The 19,551-nt window shown below is 36.7% G+C and overlaps 2 protein-coding genes across 2 annotated transcripts; one reads left to right on the top strand and one right to left on the bottom strand.

Annotated features, from left to right (window-relative positions):
- The first annotated feature begins 762 nt into the window (after window positions 1-762).
- LOC122061728 (14 kDa proline-rich protein DC2.15-like) lies at window positions 763-1,371 on the top strand. Its single transcript, XM_042625177.1, has 3 exons — window positions 763-1,054; window positions 1,232-1,248; window positions 1,348-1,371. The coding sequence occupies exons 1-3, from the start codon at window positions 763-765 to the stop codon at window positions 1,369-1,371; spliced, it is 333 nt and encodes a 110-aa protein (XP_042481111.1).
- Window positions 1,372-17,709: 16,338 nt separating this feature from the next.
- On the bottom strand, window positions 17,710-19,042 carry LOC122060414 (protein E6-like). Its single transcript, XM_042623500.1, has one exon. The coding sequence runs from the start codon at window positions 18,978-18,980 to the stop codon at window positions 17,928-17,930; it is 1,053 nt and encodes a 350-aa protein (XP_042479434.1). The 5' UTR covers window positions 18,981-19,042; the 3' UTR covers window positions 17,710-17,927.
- Window positions 19,043-19,551: the final 509 nt, after the last annotated feature.

Raw genomic sequence — 19,551 nt, 5'->3', positions numbered from 1 at the left:
GGAAAATTTTCAAACTTAAAAAGGACATCTTTGTAATTATGACCCAATATGATTATATCACTAACTCTAAATCATTTCATATTTGGTTATTGAATTTCGTTTTCCTTTGTATTCAAAACCCTTTTTTAATAAATGTAAAATGAAAATAATAAATAAAATATATTATGATTAATATGATAAAAAGTTTAAATAGTTTACACAATTGAATGAGACAATGACTACAAAAAACTTCTTTATTAAATTTTAAAATATTACTTCCATCTAAATTTTTTTTGCAATCAAATTAGCCCGAGCAAAACTGTGTATCTAGTAATATTTCAATAGTTGCAATGTTACACCTATATACCATCTTTTATATCCACACAGATACTCCTAAATATTTTATCTCTATGACTAGTCTGTATCACAGAAGAAGACTGCGATGAGGGACCAAGCAAAAGACACACAGACAAACAAGTTAGAAGCAGCCACGTTAGTAACAAGCTGGCACCCATTATTGATGTCCGATACACCCATGATCCCATCCCCTTCTCTGAGGTCACCCACCTTATTCAATTACCATCCAAGTAGAAAGGACTAAAGGAGAGTAGAAAGTAAAGAATTGCCCTTTCCTATTCTCACAGTATTCTAACTGCAACTGTTATCACCTTTTAACTTTTCTCACTCTCTTCCACTCAACCAAACATGTACATATGGCATCAAAGCCTCGAACACCCTTTAAAAGAAGCCTTCATCACTAGCCTTAGAACTACTAGCAAAGCCATGGCTAACAAGATATCTGTTGCAGCTATATTTTATCTCTTCTTGTTTGGAGGCTTAGCTAGTGCTTGTGAACCCTGCAAGCCTAAGCCCAAACCTCCTCCTAAGGCTCCTCCAGTGAACCCCTTCTGCCCCAAAGACACCTTGAAGCTTGGCATCTGCATCGACTTGCTTGGAGTAGTGAATGTGGTAGTCGGGACACCACCTTCGAGCAAGTGTTGCTCGTTGCTCCAAGGGCTGGCTGACCTTGAAGCTGCCGTCTGCCTTTGCACTGTCATTAAAGAGAATGTAGCAGGTATCAACTTGGAATGGTCTGTTGCCCTTAGCTTATTGATTTCCACATGTGGGAAGTCTATTCCCCCAGGCTTCAAGTGTGTCTAATTAGAACATGAATTCAAGAATGTCCTCCCTCTCCCTCTCCCCTCCACTACTTCTCAACCTGTTCTGTCTTTGCTTGTCTTGTGGTTTCTAGCTAGAGTTGGTCGCAAGGTTGGTGATATCGTTCAATGGTTGTCAATTTTATTGCTTTAGTTTGCCTAAGGAATGTCAGTATCTTGATTAATAATTTTAATTCCACTTATGAACTAGATGTTGGTTATGTATGGTGCTTGAGTGATTATGTATTCAGTTAATCACTTCATCACAATTTTTTTTTTTTTTGCAATCTATCCATGAAACTGAGCATAGTTGTCAAATTATAGGATTCTATCAACAACAAAGTGGAATTTGGCCAACTGTCCTGTTCAAAATAGATGCACAGGGCATTCCTAGCTATGTAGTTTGCTACACAATTGCACTCCCTAGGCACAAATTGGAACTAACGGTAAAAAAACGATAAGACGATATATGGGATATATCAAACCGGTGGAATGAGAAAGGTTAAAGTTTCTCCCTAAGATGTAAGAGCAGAGCTCTTTACAATCAATTCCCACCACTAGCTGATCGAAGGATTCAGAAATTGCTTCTAATATACCGCTCTACATTGCCAATACCTCACCCAATAAAGCGGACTAAAAGCTCAAAGACTCAGATGTCACCACATAGATATGACCCTGATGATCTCTATAACAAATCAAAATACATCTCTGTTCGCAATCTTTCCTCCACGCTGTGTTCAAGTTCAGCTTATAGAAATGATTTGTGGCTGCTTCCAAAATCTTTGTACCTTAGGTGATGGAGCTGAACTACGAGGAGTTGCAACAAATTCTTTGGCCTGTAAAAATTCCTCATGAGCATTTTGAGCTGCCATGCATGATAACCTCAGCACGAGTTCCACCAAAAAAAAAAAAGATAACATCAGCAAGAGAGCATCTTCTCTGAACAAATAAGACATCGTTTCCTACCCTCCAAATATACCAAGCTAGAAAACCACATAAGCTACAAGGCACACTATGCTTTGTTTCTTTCCCAACAGGCTGAAATAGTCCTATTCTTGGATCCATGATTGAATAGTGAATTCTCCATTTGAAAGTATCTTATGGGATAAAGGGCCACTGAACAGTACAATTAAGAAGAAATGTGTTGATGTTTCTTTTTCTACCCCACAATGTTAATGTCTACCATAAAAAATAAAAAAATAAAAATGAATATATATATATATATATATATGCATGTGCAAATGCATGTGTGGCTTTTGTGTGTATATGTGTGTGTGTGTGTGAGAGAGAGAGAGAGAGAGAGAGAGAGAGAGTTGAATGACTCGACTCAGTTAATATTATTTCGAGTAAACTTTATCACTTTAATAAAGTTTTTAATTTATTGAATTGTTGAGCTTACTTGCTCTGGCTCATTAGTTAATATCATGATCCATAGTAAAATTATAACCAAATTTCTTTTATGGAATTCATTTAAAAAATTGTTATGTTTTTCCTATAAAAAAACCCAAATATTCTCATGACATTACCATTGAGATTTAAATGAAAATATAGAGTAGGGACTTGGTGGATTTGAACCACCATCCTCTTCAAGTATGGAGCCATTTCCTACACCGCAAGTACTCTACCAAATAAGTTAAAGGCTCATATTTAAATAATAAAAGCCATAATGAAAGAAAGATGAAGAAAACCAAATTGAAATATAATATTCCATAGCTAATAAAGACTATGTTTTTTTTTTCCCACTGCGATGCTTCTATTAAGGGAAAAATGAAAGTACAATTATGAGTAGTGAATTTGCTACCCTACTCGATAAAAAGGTACAATAAGCATCCGCAACCACCATTAAGTGATTCCAAACTTTGATTAATTGAAAATTTATGATTGAACATTGAAAGCTACAACCTCTATTCCTTGTAATACTTGAGAAATCAGGAGAAAAAGTGTAAAAAATTATACAACTTCCATGATTAAATTAAAACCGAGTGAAAGCAAGCATGTTCTCTTGAGAGAAAATAATAACGGAGGAATTAAAAGAACTCTTCTAACCTTTGCTCCTATTAAAAGATTTGATGCCATTACCAATCTTGAATGGAATTCAAGGTGTCTTTTTGCCACAAGAACTTGGCAAGAGTTTGTAGGATTCTCATGTCTGCAATTTCTTCATGAAGTAGTATTGAAACTAAAAAAAAAAAGGTATGTTGTTAGGTACCAAATAAAGTAACACATGGGTAACCGATACAATGTCCTTTATATCCAATGATCATAATTGATAAATCATTTATCCACATGGCAAAATACAGGCCATAGATGCCTTGCAACATTTGAAAAAGATAGTAAAAACTTATGACAAGAAAAAATTATAGAAACTTGTGACAATAATATTTCACCTTATAAAATATATTTAGTAAAAAAAAATTATACTTAAGACCCTTTTGTTTTCAGTTAAATTGCATCGAAAATATAAAAATTCATCATGAAAGCTGATTTTTATTGCATGTTTTCCTAAAGAAAGTATATATTTTTAAACAAGACTCAAATATTCTAGTTTTGGATTGAAAAGTTCCCATTCAAGTTAAACATAAATTTTCCTAATGCAACTTTTCTCTCAAAAGCAACTAACTATAAGCACCACTTTTGGATACAAATGAAGTGAAATTAAGGCGGGGTAGGGGGAAGTGCAAAAAAAAAAAAAAAAAAAAAAGGGAAATGTTTATTGGGCCTTTTGATGATATTGGAAGTGAGAAATTACATCACTTTTCCTTGTTTTCACTCATCCCATTTTTAACTAAATAAACCCTATGTTCCACTGAAGAAGTAAAATTACAGACACAAAACATTCAAGCAGTATACGATATTGTTACAGCCGCATTAACATTGTATTCAACCAAGTTGTTAAACCCTTATATCCCTACAAGGAAAATGGGATTAGACTAAAAATTAGAAAACCAGATGATGATGGCATAAACAATAGGTAGGCAAGAATTTGATTTCCATAAGAGATGCCATGCAAAAAATGTTTAGATTGTCAAACATTTCCTTAACAGCCATCAAAGAACCTGATAGATAAAATAATGAAAACAACCACTCAATAGGATTAGGGTAAAATATAGTGAGCAAATAAATGATTTAATAGAAAACATATTCACAAAAAGTTGTGCCCATTCAAGCACCCTGACAAGGGCTCTTTGACATCATCAGCAACATCGAATTGCTACCCACTTGCCACTAAATGTTTGCAACATCTATGGCTTGAATACAAAATCCCACTAAACTCTCCATTGACATGGCTTTAGCTAGCTCTGACTTGAATTTTCATGACGGTGCAAAATTAGGATGGTTTTTAATATAACCCATCTCACCTAAGAATCAATCTTCTTCTGTATGAAATCAAAGCTCTTGGTAACCCATCCAACTGTTCATAAGGAAAAAGTTGAGAGTTAGCAAGTTGATGTATCAAAATATCCAAGAAAACAATCTAACGTCTGTATTAATGTCATAAATGCAGAGGAATGTAACCCATCATTTACTGTATATCAACCAAGTAAATCTCTTTGCAAAGAAATAAACTTAACAGGATTACTTCTCCTCACTTCCTTCCCCCGCCCCTCAGAAAAAAAAAAAAAATGTTTACAGTGATAGAGAAATTGCAGTAGGTATTTATTATTCTAAGATTGGTCCCAATCTGCATGGAAGTATACTACTTGCATGGCTACAACAAGCCTTTAACGTTGTTGAAATAGAATGGATTTCCCTTCAATAAAAACCCCAAAGTTGGACAATATCAGCAAGACCTCCTTTAGAGTTCCAAATAGAATGTACTCTGTCGCCAAGCCTGCCAGCTTAAAATATGATAACCTATTCAACATCTGCAAGAAGAATCTTCAGGGATTACTTAAGAAGGATAAAATCTCACCTTCGCAGACACTTTACCCATTTTAACTTACTTGGTATAGGAACAACCATAAAGCAGGGGTTGGCTATCACAATAATATAATAGAGCAAACACAATTTTAATATCTATTATCCATAATAGGAACTGGTGATGCTGATCATTGCAAATACTATTCCGCTCTCTCCCTAAAGCAGTGGATATTGTTCTCGTACAACACCCATCACTTTCTTCTTCTTCTTCATCTTCATCATAGTCTGCTTCTTTGAATTCCTCCTCCTCCTCCTTTTCCTCTTCCTCTTCTTCATCTTCACTGTTAGTGAGATATAGAGGACTCAACAGAGACTTGGATCCGAAGAGCTGAGTCATTATTAAAGGGCCATTAAAAACAGAGGCACAGAGAAGTAGCGAAATGAGAAGCGCGAATCTATTCACAAAGAAACAAGTAATGGAATTGGTATTATGGTATTATTGGGAATCTGGGATGGTGGATTTGGTGAAGGAAGTTTTGCAGAAAGAAAAGTAGAGTAGTAGAAGAAAGGTTTCTATTGCTCAAGATGGGAAGGTGAACAATTGATCAACCAAACCAGATGAGACGAGACAAAGAAGAGGAAGAAGCGCTGGTGGGTGAGGCCAAACATTAGTTTTAGGGTGAAGGGGGTGGGAGAGTTAGAGGCCGTTTGACAACACTTCTATTCCTGGAGAGTGTTCTTTTACAGAAGTGTTCTTTTTTGATTCCATGCTGTGAAGACACTCTGGCGGAACAGAAAAATCGTTTGGTAAAACTATTTCAGAAATGGCTTTAGAACAGGAAAAGAATAGAAACAACGTTTGACAAACACTTCTATTCCTGGAGAGTACAATAATGAAAATTCACTTTTGAACAATGAAATCAATAATTACAAACATGCTATTGTGGTCAAATTTAACTTAAATAAGGAAATAATTTGTTTATGAAATTATCTTTTAAAATACTATTACTTAAAGGAAATAATAAAATATAAACATAAAGAGTTTCCAAATTTATCTTAATAAGAAAACAAAAGTCTACTATACAAGTTTATAGGAATTACAAAATAAAAATCATAGCTGCAAATAGGTGTCTTGAAATTTTATTCCATAAACAATCAAATCAGGGGGTAACCCTTATCTACTGCCATCTGATTTGCAATTTGTATCCTTAGCTCATTCATCTGTCTTCCTTGTACACGTTGACTGCCTTGATGAATCTTATTGCCTTACTTGTATCCTTAGCTCATTCTTGAATTTTATTGCCTTACTTGTAGCTTCTGAATCCTTATGACACTAATCAGCTTGTTTATGTGAAAAGATTAAAATCTTGTTGGAGAAATCCTATAGAATCCAAGTCCCCAATTAATGCTCCAAAGAATGTAACAAACAATCCAGAGTCTTAACAAATCTTGAAGAAAATACAGCCTTGGATTAAAGCATTAACCACTATCTCACGATCCACAAAGTCCCCAATGAGTCCTAAAACCTGCACTTATACGGCGGAATAAAGATGATGGTCATGTACACATTATTCAACAACAATAGAAAAAGCAAACTTAAAAACAAAAACCCTGACCCCTTGTGTACAGACTCAATCTAGTCTATAAGCCAAATTGAAAGTGAAAGACAAGTTGCAATCCGATTAGTGGAGTGGAATGAAATCAGCAGCTCCGTTCAAAAGAATTTAATATAACGTCAATTAAAAACAGAAACAAATTCTGAAAAATATGCTGATTATTGTAGCTTATTTTAGAAAAAAAAAAAACAACTTCAGAGTCCATCATCACCCTTACGGCCTTACCCAACACCTGGTACTATCAGAAAACCACCGACCTCATCCGAGTGGGGGCCAGGGGGGTGGGGGAAGAGACGGAAAACCCCCTAAAACCTGTTTTCGTTTCTAAGAACATCTCCTTTGCGAGATCAAATTTGACTCCGACCAAAACTGAAACTCCCAGCACCAAGATTTATCGATCTATCTGTGAATCCCTAAACCAAACCTTAACAAGGTGCTCTTTTTTTTTTTTTTTTCATGGGTAACAAGTTGTCACTTTCCCCCAACCATCGCGACGAATCCAACCCCAAACCCTACACCTAACCCTCACCTTACCGGCTGCCCACCAATTCGATCAGAGAAAGAAATTCAAAATCCCCATTTAGAGAAGGATCCAAAATCCATGTTCAAAGAAACGACATAACCAGATCGAAATCGCAAAATAAATCTATAAACAAAAATCAATGACAGATGCCAAAACACATGCAAAATAAGGAATTAAGTGATTCGCCAAATCAAACAATTAAAACCTTAAAACCCATAAGAGATTTACAGATTGAAGAAGGTTGGGAAAAAAGGTACGGATTTTACAATAATCGGAGAGGGAGGAAGAACTTAGAAACCGTTGATGTGATGCAGAGTTCGTTCCCCCTTTGATTTCGGGAGGTGGTGGTATCTATCCACATTCGAGAGGAGAGACCGTTGCAGGGAAGCGGCGACAGTTGCAGGGAAGCCTCGACCGAGAGGGTGAAAACCTATTGCATGTTTTCCTTAGGATTTGGGGGTTTTTGATCGTGAGATGGAGAAAAGGGATTGTGGGGGGTTTTGAATAGTTTTGTTCTTTTAGTTTCTAAAAGAATAGAAAAGCAACTTTTTGGTACTCTTGCAATGTATTCTTTACTCATTCTTTTTCATTGGTTCATTCCGGGAGAATACAAAAATGAACTGGACGTGCCAAACATATTTCTGTTCTATTTGCATTCCCGCAAAATAGAAGAACACCAGAAACATTCTCCCAGAGTGTTATCAAACGGCACCTTAGAGATTAATAAGGAAACAAATCTTGTTTGTAAATAATTTTTATTGATAGTGAAACTAAACGAAATAAGAAAAGTAATTGAGGGGCTTGGGCTTGGGTTTGGGCTTCATATTTGGGATTAGGATCCTTTCGAACTCCAACGACCCTCCAACGTCCCATCCAAAGGCTAAAAAGGCTTGGACGCACATCCCCAAGTGTTGGTAGGTGTTGGGATACGTGACCAAGCCCTCCCAACCTCTTAGATGGTCGTTGGAGGGTGCAGTCGTTGGAGAGGAGCCATATCCTCATATTTTACATGGCCCTTCAACCCTCGCCTTTTATGTGTTTAGTACCACATCACTTGTGAGGTTCTAGAATGACTCTTCTAAGAAGCACTACTGAGGTTTTTACAATTGATTCTAATAGAATGAATGTTACTCTCGGTAATTATTGGAATAAGTTTCAAATTATGGTCAAAATAGTCTTTTTAAAATGGTCTTTTTGAATTTAGTTTTTCCCCTCAAAAGTGTTTTTTCTATTTTGTCTTTAGCACTTGTGGAGTTGTCATGAGTTAAGACATCTCACAATGTTTACTTCTATGTTGGTTTGGGAGGAAAGAAAACTTGGGCATATATATATGATTGTTTCTTAAGGGTGCAAGCCATTTGGAGAGGAACTCTCCCTTGTCATGTGTGTGGGAATTTCCTAGGGTACTTTTGAATTGTGCACACCGAGCCGTGCCATGGTTGAGGTCAAGTACGGGTGTGGGTGTGGGTTCAATGAATCTACTTTTTACTAGTTGAAAATTTTGGCTCCAAAAGTTCATTTTTGAATTTTGAAATAAAAAATTGTATAGACACACATTTACATACTTTGTCCTAAGGAACACATTGGTACATGTACCTATATGACCCAACTATCAATGTACATACATATTTACATGCACATGTACATATCAGTTCATGAACACGATGTCCCATGCATATAGTCACATTTGTATACGTATGGGTACCTGTACATGTATATCCATTCATATATAGAGATCAACATTTTATAAATACATGACTCTAGTTTTGTTTATTGGTTACATAGTCCTACTATATGTGGTTCTATACGAAATCCTTACGTACATGCTGTGTTGTTTTAAGTTCACTTTTCTCTGCAAGTGTATTGTTCGCTGGTTTCTGCTTCTTTCCACCGTCTTCTTTGAGTTTCTGAGCATTACCTTTGAACATAGTTGTGGAAATTGCTTATTAGACTGCATCTTAAGCAATTTGAGAGTTGTTTTGTATTATAGGTGAGGACGTACGGTCAATTCGATTGCATACGTATATAGAGTATTCAAATACCTTAAAAGAAATATATATTTATACGACCCAACTCTACATAGATTGGTGGATTATTGTCATCATTTTAGTGGATCAAATCTAACAAGTAAGTTACTATTTATTTAGAATTGTCATTGTCAAAGTCTTACAATAACACTATTGCTTGAACTCTAATTCTTTGAAAAAAAAAAATAATTGTCAGATAATTATTTCAAGTCTAGAACAGATTTCATTTTAAAACCCAGAATCTATTCCCATTTCTCCAAAAAATCTCATGTCTCTTGACTCTTGTAATACGCTAGAGTGAAGAGATTTCGCTCACAGGATCATATTTCAAAATTAGAACTTACTCTTTACTCGTAATACTTTTATCTTATTTCACTTTGTAAAAGTTCATTTTCCCTTTTTAAGGGGAAATTGTCTCGATCTATCAGATAATAAAAAAATTTACAAAATTAGTAGATTAAAATTATGTTTTAGAATCACAACTTTCAATGTAAAAAACGATTTACTAAATTCCCATATGAATAAATAAAGCTAAATGAACTGCCAAAAATACCCCTACACCATTCTTTCTCCTCCTCTCTCCTTTCTTGTTCTCCTCATTCTTCTTCCTCTTCCAAGGATGGAACACCACTCCCTCCTCCCTCCGTTGCAACCCTGCCCCACCCTCCTCTTTGAAAACCACCCTACACGGCTACACCATCGCCATTGGCAAATCCCCACCTCATTCCCTCCCTCCCTTCCTCCCTGTTCCACCATGCTCCCTTACAATGACTTCGCTACCTCGACAAACATTCCCAGGCATCGGAGGAACTTGAAGGAACGTGGAAGCTCATACAAGTCTTGAATAGATTTATAGGGGTGAACCTTGTTTCAACGGAGGTTTTCATAGTGACTAGTCAACGCACCTTTAAAATGCCTATCGAGCATGAATTACTGAGAGGGTTTTTCTTCATACCAATCCACCCTTGTTGGAGACTACGTGCTTGCTTGCAGGTTAACCCTAATGTTGCTTCACTTGTGTAGTAACCCTTGATAAGACCCAAAAGAAACCAAAATAAGAAATCTGAAAAGGGAACTCACAAGGAACTTGGCTCAATCACTTCAAGACTTGAAACTGAATAGTGGAGTGGGACAGCCACAAATAAGGACACGAAGAGAAAATAAAATTATTGATCTAAGTTTTGATGGGTCAACAACCTCATCTAGAGGTCCGATTGATATTTCAAGCTTTAGATGCGATGGGGTTTTAGTTAACTCGGTGGTGACTCATTGATTGAATTGGTAACGCAAGGAATTGAAAGAAAAAACGCAGGAACTGAGGACACTTATAAGGAATTTTATAAACAAAAGTGAATTAAAATTACTTGGCCACTTGTGAGGATCCATGCATAAATGCATTTCCTTGAAAATGTACACCTTCGCAACCCTAGACTCAAATGAGTAATCGATAAGGTTATTATGTATGTCCTCATGTGGTGGGCTAGGTGTTATTGGTGTGGCACAAGGAAGGGTATACTTTAGCCTAAAAGTGTGATGGCCCATGCTCATTAAGGCAGATAATTTAATCACAAACCGATCATATGTGAAACTCCGATCAATTCTCAAAGCATATGAATCACCTCTAGAATATTCTATGGTTCCCAAATCGGCTTCAACATTTCCTCCAAGCATACCTAATACAAGAACACTATTACCAGGTTTCATTGCATATTGAAAAGACATTATGAAGTTGATTTCCCCTTAAAAGTATTCTAAATAAAATTTTGGAGAATCTGCACTGGACTGGACATTAGATAAATTGTAATTAGGTCTAGATTATAGATTTATCGAAATAAAACGCGTAACATGCCAAGTGAGGGAACTGCTAATCCGCTTTGGTATCTAAAAGTAAGAAAAAAGCATAAAAAACATGGCTTGAAACTGCAACATGTTTATGGACTCAATGATAATTCCAAAATAAATAAATAAATAAACAGATAAAAGATAAATAATAGCCCCAAACATTTCTAGAGATAAAACATTAGGACTGCTATAAATCAATAATTTATTTGATTCATAAAAGCCTACTTTGGGTGTAGCAACTAGCAACAGAAGATGTCAAAGGAAAAAAAAAACTAACAACAAAAGATGTTGATGAGGCACCTACGCAGATCGGTTGTTGCAAGTTAAGTTTGTTGTCTTTCATCTCATCCAGTCGCCTAATAAATGTTATTGATACATAATATTACACCACAGTATAACAGATCAATGATTTATTTGCTTCTAAATTATGGGACAATCATATTCGAACATAACAAACACCTCAAATGGATTCACAAAGCCAAGTCAAAGCAACAAAAAAAGAAAAAAAAATCAGAGTTGAATAGAAGTACATGAAATCAAAGTTGAAAAGTGACACCTGAGAGGCTGAAACCATATATAGAAATGATTACCATCAATGTTACTGCATTGGAAAGTATATGTATTGATCAACAATAGCTCAACACCTCAAAAAAGATGAGGAAATCTCTAGTTTCAGATGAATCACGGAAGGGAAAGAATATCTCTGGTCATCCCACTTCTTTTCTGAACTATTATTTTCTTTCAGTGTAGCTAGGTGGATTACTTTGGTTTCCAAGATGCAGTATTAACGTGATTCCACCACAGCTGCCATACACAGTAGTAAGGTTGGAGTTATTATAGGGAGTTCACTTTTATTTTTTCTTGGGCCTCATGAACAATAACTAACATTGGGGATTGAGTAAATATTTTTTAACTTGAAACTAGTGGATGTATAACAAATTTTAGACCTTCTTATCTTGTAATAAATTTTTTTATCTAGTGGATCTAAGTAATTCCCCTTAATGGAACAATTGAGATGCATAAAGGGAGATTGAATGGTCACTAAGTTGGGGGTGTGGGGAGGCGTGGGAGATTTTATCCTACCCTGCTTGCTCAGAAAACCTTTCCTTTTGGTTCACCTTTAAAGGGTAAGTTGATTATTTTAACTTCACAAGTTTGGGCATTTAGGATTTTCCCTCTCAGTTAATACCTTTAAATGATAGTTTGGGCATTTAATATTTTTTCCACTCATGATGTTATCACTAAACAGTGCCGTACTAATCAGACAAGGGCTAGTTGTGATATATATTAAATGCAAGGGTGCATGGCTCAAGTAAAATTGGCAAACTTTTCAAGTAATTTTTTACATTCAACATATAGAGGTCATAATCAGATAACACTTCTTTTTTTTTTTTTTGTTGGCTAGAATTAGAAACCACTTCTACAGCAGGTGTTATAGAAGCATTATTTATTACCGCCTCTTAAGATGGAAAGCTCTAATCTTCAACAGTGGTGTTTTTTTTTTCTGCCAACAAGGGTTATATACCACTTTATTTGTTTTTTTTTGTTTTTTTTTAAATTATAAAACACAATGTATAGAAAAGGAAGGGAAAGAGAGCTTATGAGAACTTGTTAATAGGTGAAAAAGAGGGATAATTTGGGGAAAAAAAAAGTGCATGAGAAGTAATTTGGGAGAATTAGAAACAAAGTTCAAGGAAGGAATTAGAAAATATAGGCTAAGTACAAGGGGAGTGATAGTAATTGTCCCTAAAATTTTCCATTGGACTCCATTTCTCTTCATCTATAGTGAAGAGAGAATTTCTTCTTCTACTTTATGTAACCAAGTAGAGAGTATTTTGAACTATGAACAATAGGGGTGAAATTTAATGATGAACCTAACGTCCAATTATAATGTCACATCACCGTTCATCCCAAGTGAAGGGAACTTAATATTTTTAGTTATGTCTTAATAGTTGGAAAACTAGGTTTTAACTCGGGAGAAATTTTATAGAATTGGGTCAAGAGTCACGTAGATTCTTTTAATTAATTAAAAAAAGAAAAAGAAAAAGAAGACCATATATTATTTGTAGTGCCATAGGAAAATGAGGCATACTTGAGATACAATCTCGTGATTGAGTTTGGATGTGAATAGGGTGGATACATTAAGGGAGATGGTTCTTTAAGCAAAAGGCATAGAGGAGTACACCAATGATGTGTCGTGGAATGGTTTCATATATAGGAGGGCAACAAGGTTGTTTCATATGAGAGAGAGAGAGAGAGAATTTTTTTCTCCAAATTTAATTAGTGAATTGGATCCATAATTTTTTTTTTTTGAAAGAACAAGAACTTCTGGATCAAGTGAATTAGTTGTCGGCATAATGATCAAAATTTTGGATGGCCTATTTCAATCGTATCACTTCAATATAGTTTTTCCGTTTGGCATTTCCAATCAGAGATTGAGTTTTAGTGTTTATTTATTTGTTTGTTTATTTTTTTGAAAACACCATAGGTTGAGCTCATTTCCCTTGTTTTTTAATCATAGAAATACTAATTTTTTTTGAAGTTAGATGATGATGTGGACAATATGCCTAAATTTTGGTTTCAACATAACTGACATGTGGTAATTATAGAAGACATGATGGGAGGGATTTCGTATAAGGGCATGGTGGAACCTCACTCCTAATTAACAGTATTCATCAATATTCAAACTAAGCTTATTTGGGGAAACACCTCTTGATGTGATAGTGGCTGCCAGTGTAGTAGTGCACTGGCTAAGTGCAACGAGAGCCCGCACCTTTCTCCCCCCACCCCCCAAAATAAACATGTCCAACGAGAGGTCCCCTACCCTACCACAATTTCTTTCCCTCACACCCTCTGACCGCCTTTCTTTGAATTGGTACACCGACCGTAGTGGCTTATGGGCCGCGTCTGAAAACAAAAACTTAGCCCAGTGGGAAACAGTACTATGGCATGTTGCGTCAGGGCCATCAGGCCTTAAATTATGGGCCCATGTCAGACATTGGTTGGGCTTTAACCCTTCACATAATTAAGTAAAGGTGGCATGAGCTTCGGCTTAAACCGTTAGCTTATTTTTTTGGGTGAAGCTCAAACCATTAGCTGGTGATGGGTTTTTTTTGTCTAGTCAATGTCTCTTCTGCTAATCACCTATTTTTCTCTAGATCTCAATTCTCTTAATTTTGAGCTTCCCTTCCACTTTCCTCTCCCCTGGCTCATGGTGCAGCTTTGCTTGATATATGTCATGAATGGCACAAGAGGGAAAAAAGAAAAGGGAGGGGGAGGGGGGAGGGGGGAGGGGTGGGGGGGAAGAGAGGGAGAGATTACTATGGCTTGGATAAAGGCCATGCCTATTTAAGCAATAGGGGTACCAACTGCCAGCTGGTCTGACCTTGGCCCAGCTTAGTTGATACAACTTTAGCCAGCCCATACTCAAGTGAAGTTTCGGCTGAGATGATATTGGGTCGAACTCTTCTTTGGTGCCATGGTAATAACTATAAATAGTCATCAACTCCTAAGAAAGCTTAGAATAATGAGATCTATTATGGGACAAACAATGCATTACAGATGTATGATCATTACATTTCTTTGTTGTTGGTGTTCTTTTTGATATCTACGCATTTCACCACATGACCAGAAATTCCCTTTGCTCTTATTGTATTCCAACTTTGTACTTTACACTGCTTTTTCAAGTTTAAGCCCTGAGATTTGATGGCCGACTTGAAAAGTATCTAGAGCCCAACTTGACAAGATAACTAGGGTTAGCCCTAAATTGCAAGGTAAATGATGTTGTTCTAATGTTACAACACAACATATAAAACATTGGGGAAAAGAACACTACTTGATTGTGCCCTCTACTTCTTCTGACATGGGGTATTTAATTGACCACTCCACTACCCCTCTCTTTGAATGCCCGTGCACATTCTTCCATTGTGTAAGGGCCACACATCTTGGCAACAAACTCCTTCGCTAAAATATTTTATATAAATTGATCTTGTACTTACAATTTCCTCTGCTGTAAAAGAAACAAAACTTCCTTTTGAATTAAGTTTAAGGCAGAAGTTTCCCATGATGCCAGCGGAAAATTACACAAATGAGAGTATGGCAGACGGAATCCTTCAATGGGGGACCCACATTTTAATCTACATTTTCTCAGAGAAAAGAAAGTATCATTATAGGCATCACAATTCATTATGAGAGGGTGTGAGAAGGAATCCTCTATCCTGACGTTGTGGGATATTTTCCCCTCAAATTTATTATGTTTGGGTGGTAAGAACGCTGACCCTTGGCCTAGCCTGCTTCTAACTAAGCTAGACTTGAGCCAAAATAATTGAGCTAAGAACTTGAGCGGTTGAGCTTGAGCTGTCTGTCTGAATGAGCTTCGTTTAGTAGGCCCAACAAGCCTGACAAATATTAATAAAAAGTTTTGTAGAAGAAGATTGAACAAAGGCGCTCAGCTGCGCTGTGTGATCAGGGATTTAAATCTCGAGAATTGAATCAATACCAATCTAAATTGCTTGTTTTTCGGAACCCTGTTATCCAAATAGGTTCTGATCAACAGTTCATATTATGTCGAGTTTTATTTTATTGAAATTGAGAAAATAACAAAAAATTACTTTATTTTATTTTTGTTCCCAAAGTAACTCTTATCAACTAGCAACTATCATGAGTAATTTATCGAATTGTTAAATATAAAATAATAACATCCCCTTTATATCATCCCACTATGGATACCTTCATATTTATAGATCCATCGATATTGATCTTATTATTATTATTATAAAAAATGGGTTATCCGATCCAGTTAATATGATACCAATACTTATAACCCTGCCCAAAGTTTCGAGAACCCGATCAGGCCAACTCTGATCCGATCCGATTCGATTCCTTAAACATGTCCCTTCCTGGCTGCCTGTGACCGAAGAAAGTAAACAAACCGTTATTATATCAAAACCGAATCCCAATGTGCTTTTCCTATTTCTAACCTTGTAGTCCCAAGACTCCCAACAGCCTCAGTGCTTGTGCAATTATTTTGTTTGCTTTCCTTCCTTCGTTCTTGTTTGTGGATGATAGCTTAGGACCACTCGTGATAAAGGCGGTATCAAAACCATCAATGGGAAAAAAAGGCATTCCAAATCGATATAGGAAAAAGTGCAGTGCAGTGCAGAACAGCTTCTCTCTCTATCTCTAAAAAAGAAAACACACCACTGATGAGTGATAGCTACAGAGCCACCTACCCACTGCACCATATGTAAATGTCTAGTTCGGTAATCCTACCAGGGTAAAAAAATTAAATCTTAAAAGGTCTTTTTAAAAATATTAAAATCTAACAAAATATATAAAAATTTTAATTTTTAAATTATTTTATTTCTTTAACTACCAACAAGGATTGTAACCGGATGATAATCAAATTATTTCCTTCAAGATAGGTGCCATCTTCACACTCCAGAGCCAACCATTTGTCCGAATCTTTAAAGTCCAAATCTAAACCTAATTCCAAGCCCATGGTCACTCATTCAATCACGGACAAATTGGTTGACCCAAATGAGCTAATTACCTCCAAATTTCTCCGTTGCTTTGGAAAGTTGTCTACTGATGGACCTGCCCTTTGAAGCTTCACCTACAATTCAACTAATGGGGTTCCCTCTTGTTAGGGTAAGATCATGATCCAATTAATCAAACCCTTATCTTTTAAGAAGTGTCCTACCCATTAAATGTTCTGCAATGATAAAGTGATTGGTAGGGTAGGTAAATGCACTGTTTTGGGGTTCTTCGTACTATGACCCTTAAATGTTTCACAACAGTAGCCCATGCATTACACTTTCTTCCTTTTCAAGCAGTTAGCGTTCGGTGAAGATGGACCACCCACCCTTATTAAGAATGGAATGTTATGTCAAAATGGAGACTGAAGAAGGGTACTTTTCCCCATGGATTGCGGCAAGATACATGTAAACTGATGATTCCTGGGAACGCTTCTCATAATGTCTCTTTTTATGATGCTATCCAACTATATGAAACCAGCAGTGGAACAAGACCACTACCATACGCGAGGGTGCTATGAAATTTGCATATATGATGTGGACTTCTTTATAATGTATAACATTGCATTTTTAAACCGTGAGATCCATCAGTCAAAATGGACTATATCATTCCCTGGGTTAGGTTGATCACATTGCACTTCACATGGTTCATCTAAAATAATTCATCATTATAGTTTTCTGGGAGTGCGGGGGATGCACCCAAACACATCGGCTAATAGGGGGGGCTCTGCCCCCTATGAAAGCAATAATATCTGTCTTGTTGATACATCTACATGTGCTTCCGTTGGTCCATATGTTGGTGCAAGGACCGCACTCCAGGACACGAAGCTCTAAACCCCCTCTAAAGGAAAAGACTATAATTTAGATCTTGTCAATGGCATTGGATCCAATGTACTATATTTTGGAGATTTGGACTGAAATTTGGCTACATTAGATTCTATGATGTCTAATCATAACAATAACCAGTTGGAAAGGGTAAATTGACATCTTTATAGGTTTCTACTTTACCCATGATCCATGTAAATAGTCTGTAATAGAGCATAATAAAGAAGAGGTATCATGGACATTTTGTTTCTTAAGAAAATTGATGCTTAAGCTAACAATGCTGTAACTAAGATACAGTAATTAATGATGAGGACCACTCTGAAGCTTAAAACACTGCTACTACAATGACTACAGCAGAAAACGATAAAGTTCATCATTTCTCTTCATCACTTAAAAAGTCTATTTTTCTACTTTTCAAAAGAAAAATACAAACCATAATTTATAATGGGTTGAACAGTGATAATACCCACATCCGATATTTAATAAAGAAAAATAAAAAACACACTAAAAATCTCTCCAACTATGCTTTGCAGTAGTGTGGTGATGGCAATGACCACAATAGCTTATGGAACATACTCCTCCTGCTGGGTCTCTTGGAACTCCTGATCATACTGGTTCTGGAACCGATCCATGGAATTACTGAACTCCACAGGAGCTCCCCTACCAGCTTTACTGGACTCAACTCCTCCTCTGTATGAGCCATACCCATTTTGATTTTGCTTGTGAGTTTCATATTGGTCTTGATACAGATTCTGGTTGTTGTTGTTGTTGTTACCATAGTAGTACTTTCCATTCTCCAGGAACCTGGTGTCACTCATGCCTTGTTGCTTCATCTCTTTCCCATTATAGTTGCTGTTGAGGTAAGCCATGTCACTCTTGCCTTGTTGCTTTGTCTCATAGCCATTGTAGTTGTTGTTGAGGTAAGCTGTGTCAACGTACTTGGTGTCACTCTTGCCTTGTTGCTTAGTCTCATAGCCATTGTAGTTGTTGTTGTTGTTGTAAGAAGTGTCAACATACCTGGTGTCACTCATGCCTTGTTGTTTGGTCTCATACCCATTGTAGTTGTTGTTGAGGTAAGCTGTGTCAGCGTACTTTGTGTCACTCTTGCCTTGTTGCTTGGTCTCATAGCCATTGTAGTTGTTGAGGTAAGCTGTGTCAACGTAGCTGGTGTCAGTCTGAGTCTTGGCTTGTTGGTTAGTGTCATAGCCATTGTAGTTGTTGGTGGGGTAGCCAGTGCTGAAACTCTTCTGCTGGTACTGTTGAGTATGGGCCTTCTGAGGGAAATTGGTGGGAGTGTAGTAAGCATCGTTGACAGAGTTCGATGAGAACTGCTCTGATCCATGACCGTAGAGGCCAAAGCCATTTTGGTTTTGGGGTGTGAAGCTTGGCTCCTCCTCTTTGGTATGTGAAGGTTCTTCAGTACTCTCTGGAATGAGTTCATGAGTCTCTTTCTCTTTGGTGGCAGCATTATCATTGTTGTTGTTGTTGGTAGTTGTGCTGCTGCTGTTGACACGGGTGACCTTGCTAAAGAATTGGCTCTCCCTAGCATGAATTTGGAGAGAGGAGATGAGTAAGAGAAGGAAGAGGAAAGAAAGGGATTTAGCAGAGGGAGCCATGGGTAATGGGTAGGCTTAAAAAGTGAAGACTAAAACTAATGTTGTTCTTGAATGTAGTGGGAAGAGTTATAGTCATCCTTTTATAGAGGGAGGCATGGATGGGTGAAGGGAGGGACTATCTCTCTCTCTCTCTCTCTCTCACTTTTCCTATCAATGCCATGAGGTGCGGGGAAACAGAAAAGGAGAATAGGATGATGAAATTAGGGTGGTGGGTCCCTCCTCGTGGTAGGGCGGTTCAAGAGAGATCTGTTCTTAATTGATTATATTACTTACCCCGAAGACATTTGTGTAAGAAATGCTGTGTTTTGTTTTTTGTTTTTTTTTTTCCTTTCATACCTCTTAGTATGGTTTGTGGATAGAACAGTTTCCATGATCTCAGCATTAACTTGAGGTATGCTATTGGAACAATCACGGGTATTAAATAGGCTTAGATAGAGGATTATATCTCACTTTTAATACCCAAGAAGCCTAAACTAATATATAACTAAATTCATGATCAAAATTAATCCGTGAATTTTTAGCATTACTTAGGTGGTTTGGCCTTAATTAGCAAATTAATTTCATATATACC

The sequence above is a fragment of the Macadamia integrifolia genome, chromosome 14 (genome assembly GCF_013358625.1).
Source record: "Macadamia integrifolia cultivar HAES 741 chromosome 14, SCU_Mint_v3, whole genome shotgun sequence".
NCBI classification, from domain to species: domain Eukaryota; kingdom Viridiplantae; phylum Streptophyta; class Magnoliopsida; order Proteales; family Proteaceae; genus Macadamia; species Macadamia integrifolia.
This window is presented reverse-complemented; position numbering and strand designations above follow the sequence as displayed.